General features: G+C 43.2%; 1 protein-coding gene across 3 annotated transcripts in view; it reads right to left on the bottom strand.

Annotated features, from left to right (window-relative positions):
* KIRREL3 (kirre like nephrin family adhesion molecule 3) overlaps nt 1–24612 on the bottom strand; it is an 882952-nt gene that overhangs the window by 102866 nt on the left and 755474 nt on the right. For all 3 annotated transcript variants that reach the window (XM_056542707.1, XM_056542708.1, XM_056542709.1), the window contains exon 7: nt 20442–20547. In XM_056542707.1, the coding sequence (XP_056398682.1) occupies nt 20442–20547 (106 nt within the window). The remainder of the gene's footprint in view (nt 1–20441; nt 20548–24612) is intronic.

Genomic DNA, 24612 nt, shown 5'->3' with positions numbered 1-24612 from the left:
AATCTCAATATGGGGGTGCCACTGCCACCGTGTGTCATCTGTGGTGTTACATAGGACTGCAGGTAATATGTACCCCATTATCTGTACTGAGAGAGTTATCACTTTATCTGTGGTGTTACATAGGACTGCAGCTAATATGTACCCCATTATCTGTACTGTGAGAGTTATCACTTTATCTGTGGTGTTACATAGGACTGCAAGTAATATGTACCCCATTATCTGTACTGTGAGAGTTATCACTTTATCTGTGGTGTTACATAGGACTGCAGCTAATATGTACCCCATTATCTGTACTGAGAGAGTTATCACTTTATCCGTGGTGTTACATAGGACTGCAAGTAATATGTACCCCATTATCTGTACTGAGAGAGTTATCACTTTATCTGTGGTGTTACATAGGACTGCAGCTAATATGTACCCCATTATCTGTACTGAGAGAGTTATCACTTTATCCGTGGTGTTACATAGGACTGCAAGTAATATGTACCCCATTATCTGTACTGAGAGAGTTATCACTTTATCTGTGGTGTTACATAGGACTGCAGCTAATATGTACCCCATTATCTGTACTGAGAGAGTTATCACTTCATCTGTGGTGTTACATAGGACTGCAGCTAATATGTACCCATTATCTGTACTGTGAGAGTTATCACTTTATCTGTGGTGTTACATAGGACTGCAGCTAATATGTACCCCATTATCAGTACTGTGAGAGTTATCACTTTATCTGTGGTGTTACATAGGACTGCAGCTAATATGTACCCCATTATCTGTACTGTGAGAGTTATCACTTTATCTGTGGTGTTACATAGGACTGCAGCTAATATGTACCCCATTATCTGTACTGTGAGAGTTATCACTTTATCTGTGGTGTTACATAGGACTGCTGGTAATATATACCCCATTATCTGTACTGTGAGAGTTATTACCTGCAGTCCTATGTAACACCACAGATAAAGTGATATGTACCCCATTATCTGTACCGTGAGAGTTTTCACTTTATCTGTGGTGTTACATAGGACTGCAGCTAATATGTACCCCATTATCTGTACTGAGAGAGTTATCACTTTATCTGTGGTGTTACATAGGACTGCAGGTAATATGTACCCATTATCTGTACTGTGAGAGCTATCACCTGCAGTCCTATGTAACACCACAGATAAAGGGATATGTACCCCATTATCTGTACTGTGAGAGTTATCACTTTATCTGTGGTGTTACATAGGACTGCAGCTAATATGTACCCCATTATCTGGGCTGAGAGAGTTATCACTTTATCTGTGGTGTTACATAGGACTGCTGGTAATATGTACCCCATTATCTGTACTGTGAGAGTTATCAGTTTATCTGTGGTGTTACATAGGACTGCTGGTAATATGTACCCCATTATCTGTACTGTCAGAGTTATTACCTGCAGTCCTATGTAACACCACAGATAAAGTGATAACTCTCACAGTACAGATAATGGGGTACATATTACCAGCAGTCCTATGTAACACCACAGATAAAGTGATATGTACCCCATTATCTGTACTGTGAGAGTTATCACTTTATCTGTGGTGTTACATAGGACTGCAGGTAATATGTACCCATTATCTGTACTGTGAGAGCTATTACCTGCAGTCCTATGTAACACCACAGATAAAGTGATATGTACCCCATTATCTGTACTGTGAGAGTTATCACTTTATCTGTGGTGTTACATAGGACTGCAGCTAATATGTACCCCATTATCTGTACTGTGAGAGTTATCACTTTATCTGTGGTGTTACATAGGACTGCAGCTAATATGTACCCCATTATCTGTACTGTGAGAGTTATCACTTTATCTGTGGTGTTACATAGGACTGCTGGTAATATATACCCCATTATCTGTACTGTGAGAGTTATTACCTGCAGTCCTATGTAACACCACAGATAAAGTGATATGTACCCCATTATCTGTACCGTGAGAGTTTTCACTTTATCTGTGGTGTTACATAGGACTGCAGCTAATATGTACCCCATTATCTGTACTGAGAGAGTTATCACTTTATCTGTGGTGTTACATAGGACTGCAGGTAATATGTACCCATTATCTGTACTGTGAGAGCTATCACCTGCAGTCCTATGTAACACCACAGATAAAGTGATATGTACCCCATTATCTGTACTGTGAGAGTTATCACTTTATCTGTGGTGTTACATAGGACTGCAGCTAATATGTACCCCATTATCTGTACTGTGAGAGTTATCACTTTATCTGTGGTGTTACATAGGACTGCAGCTAATATGTACCCCATTATCTGTACTGTGAGAGTTATCACTTTATCTGTGGTGTTACATAGGACTGCTGGTAATATATACCCCATTATCTGTACTGTGAGAGTTATTACCTGCAGTCCTATGTAACACCACAGATAAAGTGATATGTACCCCATTATCTGTACCGTGAGAGTTTTCACTTTATCTGTGGTGTTACATAGGACTGCAGCTAATATGTACCCCATTATCTGTACTGTGAGAGTTATCACTTTATCTGTGGTGTTACATAGGACTGCTGGTAATATATACCCCACTATCTGTACTGTGAGAGTTATTACCTGCAGTCCTATGTAACACCACAGATAAAGTGAAAACTCTCACGGTACAGATAATGGGGTACATATCACTTTATCTGTGGTGTTACATAGGACTGCAAGTAACATCTCGTACATCAGGGAAGATTTGTCAATACCTGTGCAGAAGGAAAAAAATTGCCAATAGCAACCAATTAGATTGCTTCTCTTTGAATACCAATCCGCACTGTGTTATCTGTAGAGTTACATAGGACTGCAGGTAACATCTACATTATTTTTCCTGAGAAATAGATCACTGTGTATCTCTGGTGTTACATAGGACTGCAGGCAATATTAACTACATTATCTGTATTCAGAGTTATTACTGTGTGTTATCTGTGGTGTTACATAGGACTGTAAGTGTGGTGTTACTTAGGACTGCAGGTAACATCTATATTTATACTCGGAGTTATCACTGAGTTATCTGTGGTGTTACATAGGACTGCAGGACACACTGACTACATTACACTTTACAGGACAGATACACTCCCCATTTATACCGTATGTCTCCTCAATCACTCCCGTGCTCTGCAGAGTTCCCTTATTTAGGTTGGAGCTGCACTCCTGCTCCTACTATATGGTCCAACATGCTGGGAGTTGCAACAGCTGGAGGCACCCCTGGATGGAAAACACTGACCTATACTATATACTATTATATAGTCCAACATGCTGGGAGTTGTAGTTTTCATTTGGGGCAGCTGCTGAGCCACAGGCTGTATCAGGACATGCTGGGAGTTGTAGTTAGTAACTAACTGCAACTTCCGAATTTAATTTAAAAAAAAAAAAGCGACCAAAAAGTCACATCAAAACAAAAATGGTCCTGTTAAAAACTACAGATCGGGGGCAAACAATGACCCTCATACAGACCAGTGTAAGGAGAAATAAAAAGGGGTCAGAATAGGACAAAATTTCCCCCGTATATGTGTATCCTGTGATGTCACGCATATATAATTAACTATGCAAATTAGCATGGCCGGTATTTTTTATTTTTTTGCAAAAAAAGGTGGCGACCCTAATTCTCCCTCGGATGTCACTGTTTGTGAGCAGTTTGAGGTGATAAGACGCTCACGTACAACTGATAAGGAAGCAACGCACAATTGACAGCGGCGCGCGGAGAATTCCGTATTTACACAATGCTACAAAACGCAGCGTGTCTGTGTAATGTGAGGTTATTTGTTTGTCAAGGCGGCCTCGGTGAGCGCCAACCGATCCCGTCACGCTGACAGCTTGAAACAAGCGCAGGTATCGCTCTCGCCGCTCCCTCTGAATTATTAATTACTTCTCATGTACAGAAAAGTAAAGAGGTCGCTTCCTCTGTAGCCCGGCGCCTGACGAATCTCCCTCAGAAGTTAGTCGCGGGTGTGCAAAGTCGTGCGGCACAGAATATTAATGTGATGTTTCGTCTCCAGGTCCCACACACGATGTATCTAGGCTAAACCAGGCTCGAACAAAGAGGAAGGCGGCTGTCTAGGGCGCCATTGGGGGAAGGGGCGTAACCTATAGACCAGTGGTCTTCAACCTGCGGACCTCCAGATGTTGCAAAACTACAACTCCCAGCATGCACGGACAGCCGTTGGCTGTCCGTGCATGCTGGGAGTTGTAGTTTTGCAATATCGGGAGGTCCGTAGGTTTAAAGGGATTATCCAGGGAAAAACTTTTTTATATATCAACTGGCTCCAGAAAGTTAAACAGATTTGTAAATTACTTCTATTAAAAAATCTTACTCCTTTCAGTACTTATGAGCTTCTGAAGTTAAGGTTGTTCTTTTCTGTCTAAGTCCTCTCTGATGACACGTGTCTCGGGAAACGCCCAGTTTAGAAGAGGTTTGCTATGGGGATTTGCTTCTAAACTGGGCGTTTCCCGAGACAGGTGTCATCAGAGAGCACTTATACAGAAAAGAACAACCTTAACTTCAGAAGCTCATAAGTACTGAAAGGATTAAGATTTTTTAATAGAAGTAATTTACAAATCTGTTTAACTTTCTGGAGCCAGTTGATATTATAAAGTTTTTTTTTCCTGGATAACCCCTTTAAGACCACTGCTATAGACTATTGGGGCTAAGTTCTTCTAAACACCAGAGGTGGCACAAAATGCTGCAAAGAACACTCAGCTGATTAAAATATATGAAGAGAGAGATTTCTAAAAAAAATAAAAAATAAAAAATTACTGAAATTGGAATTTTAAAGGGAACATTCACCAAAATTTATTGAAATAAAAATCTGATTATTTTTTAAATGGAATCAGAATCAGAAGCGTATGTTGTACATCTTGGCAAAACATTAACCTCTCTAATACACTTCCTTAAAAAATGTTCCCTCCTGTTTATAGAGATCATAGCTTATAAAAAGGGACTACTAGGGTGCAGAATCATCTTTGTCTCAGCTGAAGCACAGGCAGGGACAAAGTTCGGGAAGTGAGGGCAGGACTAGCACTGCTCTGTGCTTACTTCTGTCCTATCAGACTGCAGGATAAAGACAGAGAGGAGGGGGTTACAGAGCAGACTGCAGTGATTGGATGAAGAGAGGCAGCACAGCACAGCAGACTCAGGGATGAAGTGAATGCATGGTTAGTGAGGGCGGGCTCAGTGCTTGGCTCGGACACGCCCCTTCCCTAATGTATTTTAGAATAAGTGAGCAGCAGAATGGAGGGATTTATGAGGGAAATACAGACGCTAGACATTAAAAAGACATGTAAAGATTCTGCATGACCTAGTGAGTAACATATAGAAGCAGTATTTTTTTCTGTGATATGAAAGATACGTTTTAAGAAAGAAATAGTGACCCCTCCCCCATCTGCTCTCAAAAGCCAAGTAATATGAGAATGACTGCTTGCATGACATGAAAACGAATGGCCTGCTGCCTGACGACCACACAGGATAGATTGTAAGGCCTGGTTCACACGGAAAAATACCCGTGCAGAATCCCACAGAAGAAGAAGAAGTGGCCGGAATTTATTGGCCAATACTTTCAATGGGATTCCGCTGTCCTAATCAGATGCCGAAATTCCGCAGACATATAAGATCAGTCTTCTATTTTGCAGAATTCTGCGGCGGAATCCCATTAAGGTCAGTGGGGCTGGAATTTCGGAGGAATTCGGTGTTCTGAGAACACAGAAATTCGGGCGTAACTTCCGCTCAAAAAGCTTTGCTGAACAGAATTTTAGTGGAATTGTGGAAATTCCGCCATGTGATAATGTAGCAATGTTACTTGCAGTCCTATGTAACACCACAGATAACACACAGTGATAATACAGATAATGTAGTACATATACCTGCAGTCCTATGTAACATCACAGATAACACAATGATAACTCTTTGAGTACAGATAACATAGAAGAAGTAACCTGCAGTCCTATGCAAGATCACAGATAACACACATTGATAACTCTCTATATACATATACCTGCAGTCCTATGCAAGATCACAGATAACACACATTGATAACTCTCTATATACATATACCTGCAGTCCTATGTAAGATCACAGATAACACACATTGATAACTCTCTATATACATATACCTGCAGTCCTATGTAAGATCACAGATAACACACATTGATAACTCTCTATATACATATACCTGCAGTCCTATGTAAGATCACAGATAACACACATTGATCACTCTCTATATACATATACCTGCAGTCCTATGTAAGATCACAGATAACACAGCGATAACTCTCCGAGTACAGATAATGTAGCAGATATTGCCTGCAGTCCTATGTAAGATCAGATAACACACATTGATCACTCTCTATATACATATACCTGCAGTCCTATGTAAGATCCCAGATAACACACATTGATAATTCTCTATATACATATACCTGCAGTCCTATGTAAGATCACAGATAACACAGCGATAACTCTTCGAGTACAGATAAAGTAGCAGATATTGCCTGCAGTCCTATGTAACATCACAGGAAAACCGTATTGTATTTAACTGTGCCAGATGCCATCTCTGCTCTGCTGCGCCCGACTCCATTGGCTCAGCTACATGCTCAGCTCCGCCAGCTGACGATTATTGAGCCTGATGCATGGTGGGTGAAGTACATTACCAGCTGTTACTCCCAAAACTCCGCCAGCGGCGCAGATATCGGCGAGAGGAAGTTCCTGAACGCACCTGACAATCAATAATGAGGCCGATATCTGCTCCGTAATTAAATTATCGCTATCAGCCGCCGCCGCCGCGTCCGGGAGAGAATCTCGCAAAAGCCTCGTGTGCGCCCAGTGATCAATGGATGCAAGCCGGAGAAGCGAGATTAGCGGCTAAAATATTCATCGCGCATTGTGTTTGTGTAATCAATGGCGCGCACGGCGCTCCCTGCCGCCGCGATAGAGACGAAAACACCTTGAATCCGCCTTAGTTTTGTCTCGGATTCTGGAACTGTAAGGAAAGAGAGAAGGGAAGTTGCTGCTCATTTTCTAAGCTCAATTTGCCGACTCTATAAACAGGATTTAATGGCGGCAACTGAGACATCAGATGGGACATTCCAGCTGTAAGGAGGCCCGGCGCGGCGGCGTTTAAAGCAACGACGGCGGGGTGGGATATTTTATGGAGGGTATGGAGATTACAAAAGCGCCATTTCAGCTGTCGGCTCTCAGCCCATTGAAAATAATGTAACGTTTCCTGTCTGTTCCGGCAGAAGCTGCTTTACTGCTTCCCCTAACGCTGTGTTTTCTAAACTGTGTGTCTCCAGCTGTTGCAAAACTACAACTCCCAGCATGCCCGGACAGCCTTTGGCTGTCCGGGCATGCTGGGAGTTGTAGTTTTGCAACAGCTGGAGACACACTGTTTGGAAAATTCTTCACTTTGGCCTGCGTTATTTGTAAGACTCAACAAAAGCTGGTGACAAAATGGTAGCATGTGTAACGAACCTTAAAGGGGTACTCTGGAGGAAAACATTTTATTTTATTTTTTTTTAAATCAACTGGTACCAGAAAGTTAAACAGATTTGTAAATGACTTCTATTAAAAAAAAATCTTTATCCTTCCAGTACTTTTTAGCAGCTGTATGCTCCGGAGGAAATTCTTTTTTTTTTTTTTTTTTTTCTTTTTTTGTCTTGTCCACAGTGCTCTCTGCTGACACCTGATGCCCGTATCAGGAACTGTCCAGAGCAGGAGAAAATCCTCATAGCAAAACCTATGCTGCTCTGGACAGTTCCTGACACGGACAGAGATGTCAGCAGAGAGCACTGTGGACAAGACAAAAAAGGAATTCAAAAAGCAAATAATTTCCTCTGTAGAATACAGCTGCTAATAAGTACTGGAAGGATTAAGATTTTTTTTTTATAGAAGTCATTTACAAATCTGTTTAACTTTCTGGCACCAGTTGATAAAAAAAAATAAAATAAGAAAAAATTTTTCTCTGAAGTACCCCTTTAAGGGTTTATTCACACGCACAGTATCCTGAGAAGATTTGATGCGCAGGATTTCCAGCTGTGTTCAGTCAATCAGTTTACACTGAAATCTGCAGCAGAAAATCCTGCGCAGAAAATCTGCGCAGAATACTGTATGTGTGAATAGACCATAAAGGGAAACTGCGGCACAACCTTTTTAAAGGGGTATTCCGGCCAAAAACATCTTATCCCCTATCCAAAGGATAGGGGATGAGATGTCTGATCGCGGCGGGCCTGCCGCTGGGACCCCCCGCGATCTCCCTGCAGCACCCGTATTCTATGCGTGGCTGCGTCTGCTTTTTCTGAAAGCTCCGGGCTTCCGAGACGGGGACGTGACGTCACACCACGCCCCTTCCATTCATTTCTATGGGAGAGGGCGTTGCGGCCAAACATTGGGCAACGCTGATTTAGTGATTGACAAGCGCTGTCCGGGCATGCTGGGAGTTGTAGTTTTGAAACAGCTGGGTGCACCCTGATCTGGATACACTGTTGCAAAACTACAACTCTCGGCATGCCAAGTATTGTGCCTTTAGCTGTTGCAGAACTACAACTCTCAGCATACAAAACTTGAAGTTTTGCAACAGCTGGAGGCACATTGGTTGAGAAACCCTGGACTATAGGGACACCCCAGATAAACCAATGTTCTCTCCTAATCATGTCTGTGGTTAACTCTAGTCTCCGCTGCGTTGACCGTCCTCGCCTCCGATAAACTGTCCAATGATTATAAATTTCAGCATCTGGAAGCAGGTTAAACGCGACCGAACCCAATAAATTGCGCCGCTAAGAAGGACGCCGGAGCTTTGCCAAACTAACCGGTCTGGATGAATATTAACAAGATAAGTAAAAAGTGTTTACCGCCGACCTCGCTGCGCGTTGATGGATTAATTTAATTAGCGGGATCCATATTCAGCATTTAAATGCAACTAAGTAATTTTAAGACGATTCCCAGCACGGTTTGTTTCGTGGGCTGTGAACCCGCGCGGAGGAGGTTAGACGCCAGCCCGAACGCCTGCATGCCATGTGCAGCACAGATATTGTATTTGCAGTGTTTCGCAACCAAGGTGCCTCCAGCTGTTGCAAAACTACAATTCCAAACATGCCCGGACAGCCATTGTCTGGAAGATGCAGTTTTGCAACAGCTGGAGGCACCCTGGTTGGGAAACACTGATATAATATGTAGGGCAGCACCGCGATTCGCTGCCATGGACTGACATATTGTTTGCATCACAAGACCCATAAGGAACACATTACAGAGGGGCAGGCGGAGAAACCATCCTACAGCTCCCAATACACAGAGTCATTAATCAAGGACCGCCCCATGGTACGCTCTCTGAGGAAAGACCGCCGTAAAATCGCCATTTATTATTATTATTAACAATGTGACAAAAGGTGACGGGGGAGAAGAATCTGGGGCATAAAACTCCACCCCCTAAATGAGGCAACACTTCACAAAAGGTAACATGGGTACTACTAAATGGTTATACCAGTGTGATCCATATCTCTATATATGTAGCAGTGACATAAGTATTCACACCCTTTACTCAGGACTGACATTTCTCTCATGATGTTTAGAAGTGAGGCCAAAAAGTTCAATCTTGGTTTCCTTAGACCAATTAATCTTGTCCTTTAGGCACTTTTTTGCAATCTCCAGGCATCTTTTATGTGTCTTTACTGAGGAGAGGCTTCTTTCTGCCATAAAGCCCAGATTGATGGAGGCTGCAGTAATACTTGGCCTTCTAGAAGTGTTTCCCCTCTGTAATCAGGCAGTGACCAGCCAGAGGGGCCATTGGTTTCTTGGTCACGTCTCTTAGCAAGGCCCCTGATTATTTAGTTTAGTGGGGTGACCAGCAATAGAAACAGTCCTGGATGTTCCAAACTTCTTTCATGTAAGAATTATTGAGGTCACTGTCCTCCTGAGAACTGTCAGGGCAGTAGGAATTCATTGCTCCTCCAGTCTTTTCTATTATATATATATATATATATGTTCTTCCACACAGTTCTGTCTCTGGGCTCTACAGGAAGTTCTTTCCACCTCATGGCTTGGTTTTCACTCTTATAATCATGGTCAGTCATGAGGCCTTAAAGGGTACTACACTGGAAAACATTTTTTTTTTTTTTTAGATCAACTGGTGTCAGAAAGTTACACAGATTTGTAAATTACTTCTATTAAAAAATCTTAATCTTTCCAGTACTTATTAGCTGCTATTTGCTGACCACAGTGCTCTCTGCTGACACCTCTGTCCATTTTAGGAACTGTTCAGAGTAGGAGAAAATCCCCATAGCAAACCAATCCTGCTCTGGACAGTTCCTAAAATGGACAGAGGGGTCAGACAGAAAGGAAATTCAAAAAGAAAAGAACTTCCTGTGGAGCATACGGCAGCTGATAAGTACTGGAAGGATTAAGATTTTTTAATAGAAGTAATTTATAAATATGTTTAACTTTCTGGCACCAGTTGATTAAAAAAAAAAAATGTTTTCCAGGGGAGTAATCCTTTATTAATGTATAGACAGAGCTGAGTATTTTTTATTAAGTCCAATAAGCTGAATTTACTCCAATCAAGGTGGAGAAACATCTGAGAGATGACAGAGGTCATAGCAAAGTACCTGAATACTGATGTCCCTACAAAATATTAGTTTATCCTTTTTAATAAGTTAACAAAAAAAATCTAAAATTCTATTTCCACGTCCGTATGGGGGTAGTGAGTGCAGAAAGATGGGGGAGAACTTGATTTCTTAATTTTTTTCGCCCAAGGCCAAGGGCGCACCATAACAAAATGTGAAGTTGAAGGGTCTGAAAACTTTGCAACTGAATTGCATAACTAACAGCTGTATATATATATATTTATATATATATATAGTATATATGCAGGTTATACCAGCATGGTCCATATCACTATATACAGGAGATATAGAACTTATACCAGATGTACATATATAATTATATACAGAACTTAACTTTAAAGGGGTACTCCCGTGGAAAAAACATTTTTATTTATTTATTTTTTTTAAATTAACTGGTGCCAGAAAGTTAAACAGGTTTGTAAATTACTTCTATTAAAAAAAAAATCTTAATCCTTCCAGTACTTATTAGCTGCTGAATACTACAGAGGAAATGCTTTTCTTTTTTGATTTCTCTTCTGTTATGACCACACAGCTCTCTGCTGACCTCTGCTGTCAATTTTAGGAACTATCCAGAGCAGTATATGTTTGCTATGGGGATTTTCTGCTCTGGACAGTTTCTAAAATGGACAGCAGAGAGCACTGTGGTCGTGGCAGAAGAGAAATCCAAAAAGAAAAGCATTTCCTCTGTAGTATACAGCCCCTAAAAAGTACTGGACGGATTAAGATTTTTTTAATAGAAGTAATTTACAAATCTGTTTAACTTTCTGGCACCAGTTGATTTAAAAAAAAAAAATAAAAAGTTTTCCACGGGAGTACCCCTTTAACCCCTTAAGGACACATGACGTACTGGAACGTCATGTGTCCACTCCCGATCTATAACGCGGGGCCACGGCGTGGCCCCGCGTCATAGCGGGTCGGGCCCGGCCTCTAACAACGGCCGGGACCCGTGGCTAATAGCGCGCGGCATTGATCGCTGTGCCGCGCGCTATTAACCCTTTAGACGCGGCGTTCAAAGTTGAACGCCGCGTCTAAAGTGAAACCGAAAGCATGCCGGCTAGCTCAGTGGGCTGATCGGGATAGCCGCGGTGAAATCGCGGCATCCCGAACAGCTGACAGGACAGCGGGAGGGCCCCTACCTGCCTCCTCGCTGTCCGATCGCCGAATGACTGCTCAGTGCCTGAGATCCAGGCATGAGCAGTCATGCGGCAGAATCATCGATCACTGGTTTCTTATGAGAAACCAGTGATCAATGTAAAAGATCAGTGTGTGCAGTGTTATAGGTCCCTATGGGACCTATAACACTGCAAAAAAAAAGTGCAAAAAAAAAGTGAATAAACATCATTTAACCCCTTCCCTATTAAAAGTTTGAATCACCCCCCTTTTCCCATAAAAGAAAAAACACAGTGTAAATAAAAATAAAAATAAAGATAAATTGTATCGCCGCGTGCGGAAATGTCCGAATTATAAAAATATGTCATTAATTAAACCGCACGGTCAATGGCGTGCGCGCAAAAAAATTCCAAAGTCCAAAATAGTGCATTTTTGGTCACTTTTTATATCATGAAAAAATGAATAAAAAGCGATCAATAAGTCCTATCAATGCAAAAATGGTACCGTTAAAAACTTCAGATCACGGCGCAAAAAATGAGCCCTCATACCGCCCCATACACGGAAAAATAAAAAAGTTATAGGGGTCAGAAGATGACAATTTTAAACGTATACATTTTTCTGCATGAAGTTATGATTTTTTCCAGAAGTGCGACAAATTCAAACCTGTATAAGTAGGGTATCATTTTAATCGTATGGACCTACAGAATAAAGATAAGGGGTCATTTTTACCGAAAAATGTACTACGTAGAAACGGAAGCCCCCAAAAGTTACAAAATGGCGTTTTTTTTTTTCAATTTTGTCTCACAATGATTTTTTTTCCCGTTTCACCGTAGATTTTTGGGCACAATGACTGACGTCATTACAAAGTAGAATTGGTGGTGCAAAAAATAAGCCATCATATGGATTTTTAGGTGCAAAATTGAAAGAGTTATGATTTTTTAAAGGCAAGGAGCAAAAAACGAAAATGCAAAAACGGAAAAAACCCCGGTCCTTAAGGGGTTAAGTTATAAGAGCTTGGACTATATTCAAGATGAAAGGTGTAGAAGAGATGTCGGAGGCACTCGCCGATGCGGTAAAATACTGTACTTTATTCCAACATAGAGCTAAACAGCAGCAGGTGCAGACACGTGGGACGCCAACAGCAGGTGATAGCTATTTCGCGCAGGTAGCGCTGAAGCGCTACCTGCGCGAAATAGCTATCACCTGCTGTTGGCGTCCCACGTGCCTGCACCTGCTGCTGTTTTGCTCTATTTTAAAATAATAAAGTACAGTATTTTACCGCATTGGTGAGTGCCTCCGACATCTCTTCTACACCTTTCATTTGCATTGCTACGCTACAGGATTGAGCACCCCAATTTATACATTGATTCCACGGACTGCACTCCACTATTTTGCCCCGCAGCATTTGAGCGCAGCTGCATGTACACCAGTGGCGGCCACCACTTTTTATTATTTCTGCTGCTACTATATACAAGATGTTCTGTTATATCAGCTGTGTGTAAAGTAAGTACAACCTATTTATCTGGTGCTTTTGATGACATAATCCTCTTGTTGGACAAGGTGACGGCAGACTGGGATAGACATTAATATCAATTAACCTTTTTTATGCGGTGCAGGCGGCGGCGCTGGGGCCTGCGCATTACAATATTCACCGCTTGTTTCTTCGTAAGCAGGGCTGATGGATGAGATCGGAGGCAGGAGAACACAACATGCAATCTGCACTTTTTTTTTTTACTTCTGGTGTCAGATCTCAGCAGCGAGGGCATCAATCACAGGACTGCAATCCCTTACACCTAGCAATCCTGAGAGGGGCGGCAAAGATTTGAGATCCCCCCCCCCCCCCCTTTACCCTGCTTATTAGATCCTAATGAATACCGCGCATGTTGTGGACGCTGAGATATGGGGTTGCTTTGCATTTTATACCTGGCTCTGGGGTCTTACATCCGCAAAAGCTATTAAACTTATCTGAAATTACGCAGCGCCTCTTAATAATGTCTGGTATTACACGCTCCGGTGCTTTCAATTTATTGCCGCGTCAATATAGGTTGTACGTGGGAGCGCGCATTGAAATGACGGAAGCGGCTGGAAAGATTATCCGCTCTCCTATCGCTGGAAGAGCTGAAGTTCGGAGGCGAGGCCGAGCGGCTGGGTCTTTTTCAATCCGATTCATGGTTAAAAGGTTTAAGCTCTGTACCCAGCATGCATTGTGGCTGCAGGTATCTAAAGTAAAGCTACCCCCCCCCCCCTCCCCCTCCTCCCCAGAACAAAGTGTTCCCAAGCTGAATCCACTTAAAATAGTGAAGAACTGGCGGCTACAAAAAAACTCCCGAGCAGCACCGTGGAGATAATGGGCTTCAATGGGCAGGACATTTCTCGTAAAATGCGCAGACGGCTGTAGATTGACTAATATTACAAGGGAAATGCAGCCGTCCAGCACAAGTGGCCATAAGCAGCAAGTGACCGGACCAACAACCGGCTGGAAATTTGGCGCAGACTACAAATGTCAAGTATTCTTATTACCTTATGTGGGCTTCTCTGAATAATGTCGTGTTCCTTAAACATATTTAGCATTTTTAACAAACTTTGCATAGTAAAACTTTTGTAACGTATATTTTTAAAGAAAAATGCCCCTTTTCTCCACCTGGAGACTGATCAGATCACTGAGGGATCATGTTACAGCTGGAAAGAGGAGGGGGCGGAGAGGAAAGCTGGAAAGGGAGACAGAAGCAACTGAAAGCTCTAGTAAGTGTTATATCTACCTCCAGAGTTGGATTCACAGCTTACACTGCTCAGCATTGCTCTATAATGTCATCCGTGCTGCCACTCCTTCTCTATATACTATTGATATCTAGAGGAGCATAATTCCCTTTTCTGGGTGTGCAGTGTATGGAAATGCAATAGAAATCCATTATAGGGATTAACCTTTTGCTGGTGCAAAGCGGGGGACGCCTGATCCCTCTTTAGACGTGTCATGATCCCGGCTGTATTATCTATGTGTGTATATAACTGTGGTATATCATGGAAACTGCCGTCGCTGCCATGTGACCTCTTGTTGTCTGAGCATCCGATAACCACGGCGTTCTGTCTGGAAACACTCGCCGGTACACAGATATTCCTCCATTACGGGGATTCAAGCAGCTCCAAAATACTGAAGTAAACCTTGTACTATAAGGCTATGTTCACACGCCAGAATTTCTGTGTGGATTTCTGCATTGGAATTCCACACGAAGATTCTGCAGCAGCAGAGTCCCATTGATTTCTATGGGAGATTCTGCTGCACTATGCACATAGCAGAATTTCTGAGCCAGAAACATATGGAGCAAAAATTCTAATTCCGGAATCCGCAGAAAAAATTGACATGTCCATTCTTTCTTGCGGACGTCGCATGGAATGCATAGCCATCTATGAACCGGCGCATTCCCGAGCAGTCCTAGAGTCGGCATATCATGCCGATGCCCACAGCTTGCAGAATGTCTGCACAGGGATTTTCCGTGCGGACATTCTGACATGTGGACATAGCCTAAGATCCATGCACACTACAGATTTTCCACTTTGATTTAAAGGGGTATTCCAGCCCATTTTATAAGATGTCTGACTGTGGGGATCCCGCCAATAGGACCCCCCCCCCCCCTCTCCGCGATCTATTCTGTACAGATCGCCAGGAGCGCCCCATGATCCCCATGATCAACCATCTTATCCCCAATCCTATAAAGTCTATGGCCGGAATACCCCTTTAATTCCGCTTGCAGCAAAATATCATTGATCTCAGTGGGATTCTGCTTGCTCAGTGCATACTGCCATAAGTTCCAAAACATAATTTCCATCACAGATCCTGATTTCGACAATGTTCACACGTCGGAATATTTGCAGACGGACGTTCCGCAAATAATGGAATATCTGACTGCTAGGAAATGTGCCGCCTCCATAGACAGCAATGTATTTTTGGGCGGATTGCGCCAAAAAAAACCTTTACTCCAATTCTTTCTGCAGAGGCCAGAATCAGGATTTTAACTGTTAAAATGGAATTTCCAAGCAGAATTTTTTCTCCAGATTCCGCTCAAAAATTCCATTGTGTAAACATGGCCTTTAAGTGGAATTCTGCCCGGAAAAAAAACCCTATTGTCACTGGGACTTTGAATTGCATGGGTTAATTTCCGCTGCAAATTCCGGCACAGATATAGGACATTTTGTTGCTGAATTTCCGTAGCGTGTAGGGGCTCTAACTCCTTTGTGTTCACGGCCGCCATCGACCTGCATTTTTAGAATGGAGATGCGCTTACGTGTCGCTCCGTAATCCTGTCATGTGACCTATTCTACATGTGACGTAGGGAAAGGGATGTGACTACTTACACCAGCGTTTCCCAACCAATGTGCCTCCAGCTGTTGCAAAACTACAACTCCCAGCATGCCCGGACAGCCAAAGGCTGTCCGGGCATGCTGGGAGTTGTAGTTTTGCAACAGCTGGAGGCCTACTGGTTGGGAAACACTGAATTATACATTTGTATCTTTTTCTTAAAGGGACAGACACCAAATGTTTCCCTTTATTTCATACACGGACATCACGTCTCTAGAGCTGCACCTATAGCTCCGTATTTCCTATACCTGGCACAATATCATCTAATGTGCTGCAGGCGGCTATTTTTAGCCGTGATTTTAATGGCGCAGATACATCACAGCCTCGTTGCGAGCGGCCCGGCTGCAGAAACTCGCTGTTTAGAATGAAGTGGCTGCAATTTTAAGGCCTTTTTGTATCTTAGATGAAAAATGAGCACAGTTCACATATGAGAATAATTGTAAGATGTGGAATAAAGAGAAGCGGGAGCCGGGAACCATTTATTATATTCCTCCTCCTGAAAGCTGGGATTTCTGAAAGGGGGGTGGGGGGTGTGAGCCTCGCTTACCTTGTGTCGTTTTCTAGAAGCTTAATTATAAAGTTCGGCATATTTTATAAAAGGAAGCAGGTGAAGCCGCCAAAGAGAAGCGGAAAAAGCAAGAATTTGTGCAATTTTACTTAAAAACGTTTTTTTTACAAAATTATTGCAATTTGAGCAGGAGGAAGTGTCTCTACTGGAGATGTAAAATGTGGGAGCACATCTCTATACAAGGTGTGTGTATATGTGCATATATATATATATATATATATATATATATATATATTGCAAATTATGGTGGAAAATACATATTTGGTCCCCTACAAACAAGCAAGATTTCTGGCTCTCACTGACCTGTAACTTCTCCTTTAAGAGTCTCCTCTGTCCTCCACTCGTTACCTGTATTAATGGCTCCTGTTTGAACTCGTTATCAGTATAAAAGACACCTGTCCACAACCTCAAGCAGTCACACTCCAAACCCCACTATGGCCAAGACTAAAGAGCTGTCGAAGGACACCAGAAACAAAATTGTAGACCTGCACCAGGCTGGGAAGACTGAATCTGCAATAGGCAAGCAGCTTGGTGTGAAGAAATCAACTGTGGGAGCAATTATTAGAAAATGGAAGATATACAAGACCACTGATAATCTCCCGTGATCTGGGGCTCCACGCAAGATCTCACTCCCTGTTGTGTCAAAATGGTAACAAGAACGGTGAGCAAAAATCCCAGAACTACACGGGTGGACCTAGTGAATGACATGCGGAGAGCTGGAACCAAAGTAACAAAGGCTACCATCAGTAACACACTACGCCGCCAGGGACTCAAATCATGCAGTGCCAGACGTGTCCCCCTGCTTAAGCCAGTACATGTCCAGGCCCGTCTGAGGTTTGCTAGAGAGCATTTGGATGATCCAGAAGAGTATTGGGAGAATGTCATATGGTCAGATGAAACCAAAGTAGAACTTTTTGGTAAAAACTCAACTCGTCATGTTTGGAGGAGAAAGAATACTGAATTGCATCCAAAGAACACCATACCTACTGTGAAGCAAGGGGGTGGCAACATCATGCTTTGGGGCTCTTTTTCTGCTAAGGGACCAGGACGACTGATTCGTGTAAAGGAAAGAATGAATGGGGCCATGTATCGTGAGATTTTGAGTGAAAACCTCCTTCCATCAGCAAGGGCATTGAAGATGAAACGTGGCTGGGTCTTTCAGCATGACAATGATCCCACACACACTGCCCGGGCAGCGAAGGAGTGGCTTCTTAAGAAGCATTTCAAGGTCCTGGAGTGGCCTAGCCAGTCTCCAGATCTCAACCCCATAGAAAATCTTTGGAGGGAGTTGAAAGTCTGTGTTGCCCAGCGACAGCCCCAAAACATCACTGCTCTAGAGGAGATCTGCATGGAGGAATGGGCCAAAATACCAACAGTGTGTGAAAACCTTGTGCAGACAAAGGCTGCATTCACATCTTGTTTTTGCAATACGGTTCCCGTATCTGGTTTCAGTGTAAAAACCGTATGGAACTGTATTTCAAACCGTATGTATAGACATGTCATTGAAAACTGTATTCCAACAGTAGCATCCGGTTGTGTACGTTTTGCATCATTTACGGTTTTATCAGTTTTTTACCCGCACACACAGTTTTTTACCCGTCTACTACGGTTTTATGTCCGAGTGAAAAACCAGATACAACCCGTATACGTTGTTTTTTAAATGGTGGTGAATGGGAACCGTACGTGCGTACGGTTCCATCCAGTTTGCACCATACGGTTTTGTAGTTTGCACATGCGCCGTGCACGCTGAAAGTTCTTCCCACAAATAGAACAAGAAGAACTTTATTTAATTAAGGACAAACATAAAACCGTATCCGTTTTTTTTCCCAAAAAAACTAATCAAACCGTATGCAACCGGACATCCATTTTCAAACCGTATACAGTTTAAAAATACAGAGGTATATACGGTTGTACACGGTTCTATACAGTTCGGTCCGGTTTTGAGACATTTGTTTTTTAACATAAAATCTGATACGGGAACCGTATTGCAAAAACGAGATGTGAATGCAGACTTACAGAAAACGTTTGACCTCTGTCATTGCCAACAAAGGGTATATAACAAAGTATTGAGATGAACTTTTGTTATTGACCAAATACTTATTTTCCACCATAATTTGCAAATAAATTCTTTAATAATCAGACAATAGGATTTTATGGATTTTTTGTTCTCATTCTGTCTCTCATAGTTGAGGTTATAACCTATGATGAAAATTACAGCCTCTCTCTTCTTTTTAAGTGGGAGAACTTGCACAATTGGTGGCTGACTAAACACTCTTTTGCCCCACTGTATATATAATATACACACACCCATATATATATATATATATATATATATATATATATATCTATGTATACCGTATTTTTCGTCCTATAGGATGCACTGGCGTATAAGACGCACCCAATTTTTAGGGGCAAAATCTAAAAAAATCAAGATTTTGAACCCAATAGTGGTCTTCAACCTGCGGACCTTCAGATGTTGCAAAACTACAACTCCCAGCATGCCCGGACAGCCGTTGGCTGTCCGGGCATGCTGGGAGTTGTAGTTTTGCAACATCTGGAGGTCCGCAGATTGAAGACCACTGCAGGAGGAGGTAATACTCACGTGTCCCCACCGCTCCGGACCCGTCACCGCTGCCCTGGATGTCGCTCCATCGCTGTCCCCGTGTCCCCGTCGCTCTGGAACGTCTCTGCTGCCGGCCGGGTATCCTCGCTCTCTGTCGCCGCCATCATGTCGTTACGCACGCCGACGCACGTACGCGACGACGTGATGACGAGGAAGGAGAGCGCCGGCCATAAAATGGATCCCTGAACGGAGAAGACACCGAGGAGGCAGGTAAGGTCCCTCCCAGTGTCCTGTAAGGACTAACCCGGCTATTCAGTCAGGCTGTTCGGGACCGCTGCCGGGTTAGTGTCACTTTCCCTTCAGACGCGGCGGTCAGCTTTGATCGCCGCGTCTGAAGGGTTAATACAGGGCATCACCGCGATCGGTGATGTCCTGTATTAGCCGTGGGTCCCGGCCGTTGATGGCCGCAGGGACCGACCCGATAGGTGTGTATTCGCCGTATAAGACGCACCGACTTTTTCCCCCCAGTTTTGGGGAAGAAAAAGTGCGTCTTATACGGCGAAAAAAACGGTGTATATATATATATATATGGATTGTTATATCTTTTTGGTGCATATTTTATCAGATGTGTTATCAGAGTCGTATCTGGCACTAAGTATAGGAGGGCCAGTGCCTAGGGCGGCATATTAAAGGGGCGAAGGCCACATACAGTTAGAATTGACAATCCTACTTTTTTTTTACTGCTTCATCCCATTGGACTTTTGGGAGGCGGGTACCGGTTTCGGCATGTTCTTCTCAATGGCGCAATGGTGTAAAATAACTACATATAGGACCATACACCCCAGAACCATTCCTAAGGACAAGAGGCTACACTAATGGAAGGGCAATAGTAACATACCAAAGCAAGTATGAGAGCCATAAATACTTTTTTCACACAACCCAAGTATGTAAATGGTGGAAAATTTCACAATGACCACATGCGACCTTTGACTTTTCTACACTACTCATCTGCTGGGACAAAATGGCGTACTGGTTTTATAAAAGATGGGCGTTTCTGCAACCTCTTTGACCACACCTAGAAATGAACAACTTTCGGCCACAGAAAGAGAGGAACATGATATGGCGCCATTTTTTTTTTTTTAAATCAGAGTTTTCACTAGTTTCTAAAGATACCAAATTTGACCGTGTTTTTACCACTTTGCTGCATTGTCATTTATACACTGATCTTACCGGTACTGCGTCACTGCAGGGTTGGCTTTGGCGGCACAGTGAAATTTGATCACGTTATCCTCCAGGACGGGCTGTGGCTCCACCGTGAGATTAACCAATGGAGGATCTGAAATGACAGAACACATGACGTTGGCATTTCAGGGACACGTATGTAACCGCACATTAGACACACGTGACAGGTTAGGGACCTTGTGACATGTTTCGCATTACAGCCAAGAAGCCTCACGCATATACTGGAGAGTGAGAGTCCCATGTTTTAACAGAGATTATCCTTACAGATGTAACCCAGCTTTCCTAGCACCCTGAACAAGAAATCTGCCTGGTTATGCAGAGATATGTCCTCTAGTCCTGCAGAAGTAAGAAGACATGGCATGAAGCTAGGCAACACACTATATGCTACCATTACAACTAGAGATGAGCGAACTTACAGTAAATTCGATTCGTCACGAACTTCTCGGCTCGGCAGTTGATGACTTTTCCTGCATAAATTAGTTCAGCTTTCAGGTGCTCCCGTGGGCTGGAAAAGGTGGATACAGTCCTAGGAGACTCTTTCCTAGGACTGTATCCACCTTTTCCAGCCCACCGGGGCACCGGAAAGCTGAACTAATTTATGCAGGATAAGTCATCAACTGCCAAGCCGAGAAGTTCGTGACGAATCGAATTTATTGTAAGTTCGCTCATCTCTACTTACAACTATCACTGTTTTCCCAAGGTCCCGCATGACTAGGGTCGCCACCTTTCTTGCAAAAAAATATGGGCCATGCTAATTTGCATAATTAATTATATATGCGTGACATCATAGGATACACATATGCGCAGGGGAAATTTTTTATCCTATTCTGACTCCTATAACTTCTTTATTTTTCCTTAGGGTGGGTTCACACTACGTTTTCTCTCATACGGGAGCGCATACGGCAGGGGGGAGCTAAAACCTTGCGCTCCCGTATGTCACCGTATGCGCTCCCGTATGTCATTAATTTCAATGAGCCGGCCAGAGTGAAACGTTCGGTCCGGTCGGCTAATTTTTGCGCCGTATGCGCTTTTACAACCGGACCTAAAACCGTGGTTGACCACAGTTTTAGGTCCGGTTGTAAAAGCGCATACGGCGCAAAAATGTGCCGACCGGACCGAACGTTTCATTCCGGCCGGCTCATTGAAATGAATGACATACGGGAGCGCATACGGTGACATACGGGAGCGCGAGGTTTTAGCTCCCTCCTGCCGTATGCGCTCCCGTATGGGAGAAAACGTAGTGTGAACCCAGCCTTATACGGCCTGTATGAGGGCTAATTTTTTGTCCCCGCTCTGTAATTTTTAACAGGACCATTTTTGTTTTGATGTAACTTTTTGATCAATTTTATTTTTTAAATTAATTTCAGGAGCTGCAGTTAGTTACAAACTACAACTCCCAGCATGCCCTGATACAGCCTGTGGCTCAGCAGCTGCCCCAAATGAAAACTACAACTCCCAGCATGTTGGACTATATAGTAGTATATAGTATAGGTCAGTGTTTACCAACCAGGGGTGCCTCCAGCTGTTGCAAAACTACAACTCCCAGCATGTTGGACTATATAGCAGTATATAGTATAGGTCAGTGTTTCCCAATCAAGGGTGCCTCCAGATGTTGCAAAACTACAACTCCCAGCATGTTGGACTATATAGTAGTATATGTCAGTGTTTCCCAATCAAGGGTGCCTCCAGATGTTGCAAAACTACAACTCCCAGCATGTTGGACTATATAGTAGTATATAGTATAGGTCAGTGTTTCCCAACTAGGGGTGCCTCCAGCTGTTGCAAAACTACAACTCCCAGCATGTTGGACTATATAGTGGTATATAGTATAGGTCAGTGTTTCCCAACCAGGGGTGCCTCCAGCTGTTGCAAAACTACAACTCCCAGCATGTTGGACTATATAGTAGTATATAGTATAGGTCAGTGTTTCCCAACCAGGGGTGCCTCCAGCTGTTGCAAAACTACAACTCCCAGCATGCCCGGACAGCCGTTGGCTGTCCGGGCATGCTGGGAGTTGTAGTTTTGCAACAGCTGGAGGCGCTCTGGTTGGGAAACACTGGTATAGTATATGGTGCAACATTCCGGAAGCTGGAGGAATGGTTGGATAAATGCCGGCCATTGCATTGCCAGTATTTTTAATACATAAAATACCGGCGGGGCAGCCAAAATACCGGCTGTACCGGTAAAATAGTGGCCAAGTGGCAACTCTATGCATGACGCATCTGTTTACTTTTAAAGGGGTCATCTTACTGCAAATACTGGCAGAATTCTTGTTCAGGACTCTAAAAAAGATGGGTTACATCTCATGTGAGTGCTCTAACAGTAGCTGCCACTTAGGCTTCCTAAGAACATGTATCCGAAGATGTATCCCAGTATATCTTAGCAGATTTGCACCTTCATAGTCTGGGTAAGCTGGGTGACACAAAATGGGGGAGATTTATCAAAACCTGTGCAGAAGAAAAGTGTCTGAGTTGCCCATAGCAACCAATCAGATCGCTTCTTTCATTTTTAAAGAGGCCTGTGAAAAATGAAAGCAGTGATCTGATTGGTTGCTATGGGCAACTAGTCAACTTTCCCTCTTCACAGGTTTTGATAAATCTCCCCCAATGTAGCCTACATTACCGCTATCAATTATTTTCTACCCAGCTTTCCAAAAATGATGCATGACACATCTGCTTACTATTTTTGGTCAGGACTCTAGGGAAGCTGGGTCACATCCATGTCATATACTACGTTTTGAGGTCCAGTCAGAAAACCGGATACGGGTCAAAAATGAGCCGACCGGAGTAAAACGGTGACTCCGGTCGGCTCATTAAAGTCAATGGATTAGGGCGTCGGTCCGGGAGCGCACAGTTTTCCCCTCCCCCCACTGGATCCGGCACCCGTAGAGTGAAAACGTGGTGTGCATGCACCCTAACAGCGGCCATGTTGGCAGTCACTTTCCCAGGAAGATGTACGTGATTATTTTCTCATGGATTCTCTTGTAAAGAAAGCAACATGTGGCATATAGTGCAGCCCTCGTCCCTCGCGTTGTAGAGACACATGTCTTCGGGTTTAATGCGTCTTTGATGTATGCGGTTTGCGTTCGCCTCCTGCCAGTTACAATAATGAGCGTTTGTGACCGGATTTAATTTTGTACATGAATAATAAAAAGAAAAAAAAAAAAGTGTTCCTCTGTATTCCCGGGAGGAGCCGGCTGCTACCGAGGAGGAGACCACTGCATTCCATCGAAATGTTTACCAGGAATAACGGGGTTAATTATAATTATTTTCCAACGCGTGTTCTTCCGTTCCAGATGCAGTTCGCCGCCGTTAATAGCATTTTTAATTGCTTTTCCGCACAAGCAATTCAGAGCGAGCGAGATCTTTATTCGAAATCTCATTTCAAAGTCTTTCGATAGCTGTCGCCTCTTTCATCCATCCAATTAGTGTGTCCCGAAAAGAAGACGCTGTTTAATGCCCGCCAATTCCTGCACGGTCGGATATTAGTCCTGTGCCGCAATAAATACCATTGTTCTGTGCAGGAGACGGGGCGGGATCCAGAATATTCACAGATCAGGATGGACAAGAGCCCGGCTCATTGCTCTAGATGGAAAGTCACGGCGGTCATCTTACGGTCCGAGATAATTGGCCAGAGGCTCATGTGATTTTGTGTCGCTACGCGTTCCCTGCAGTGACCGGGACGGTTAATGGTCATCCAGCTCAGTGGTGATTTGTCACCCCAGAGTTATAGGGATGCACTTCGCAGGACCGGGTCTAATTATGTCCTTATGATACAATATGGCCCGCAGAGCTCAAGGGCTGGTATACTCCTGGTGAAGACTTTCCTGCCGAGACCAAATACTGCAGAAAACCGTCCAGTCAGGTCACATGATCATCATCATCCATAAAAACTGCTACAGAATGCCAGGGATCCACTGCAGACTGACCCTTAGGACATGTTCATACAGGATTTTTAATTAATCAAATTTGAGATATTTTTTTGGGCAAGAAAATCCATGTTAGAATTTCACATAGAAACTTGATGATTTTTTTATAATGCATTTCCACTGCACATTAATTATACAGACCACAAAAACTTAAAACAACTTCCCTCCATGCGATTTCTTATTTGTAAATCACTCCATTTACTGCTTACCCCAGAAAACCTTATTTTTTTT

Source organism: Hyla sarda, chromosome 10, assembly GCF_029499605.1.
Source record: "Hyla sarda isolate aHylSar1 chromosome 10, aHylSar1.hap1, whole genome shotgun sequence".
Lineage (NCBI taxonomy): Eukaryota > Metazoa > Chordata > Amphibia > Anura > Hylidae > Hyla > Hyla sarda.
The sequence above is the reverse complement of the archived record's forward strand: the minus strand, read 5'-3'. Positions and strand labels throughout refer to the sequence as shown.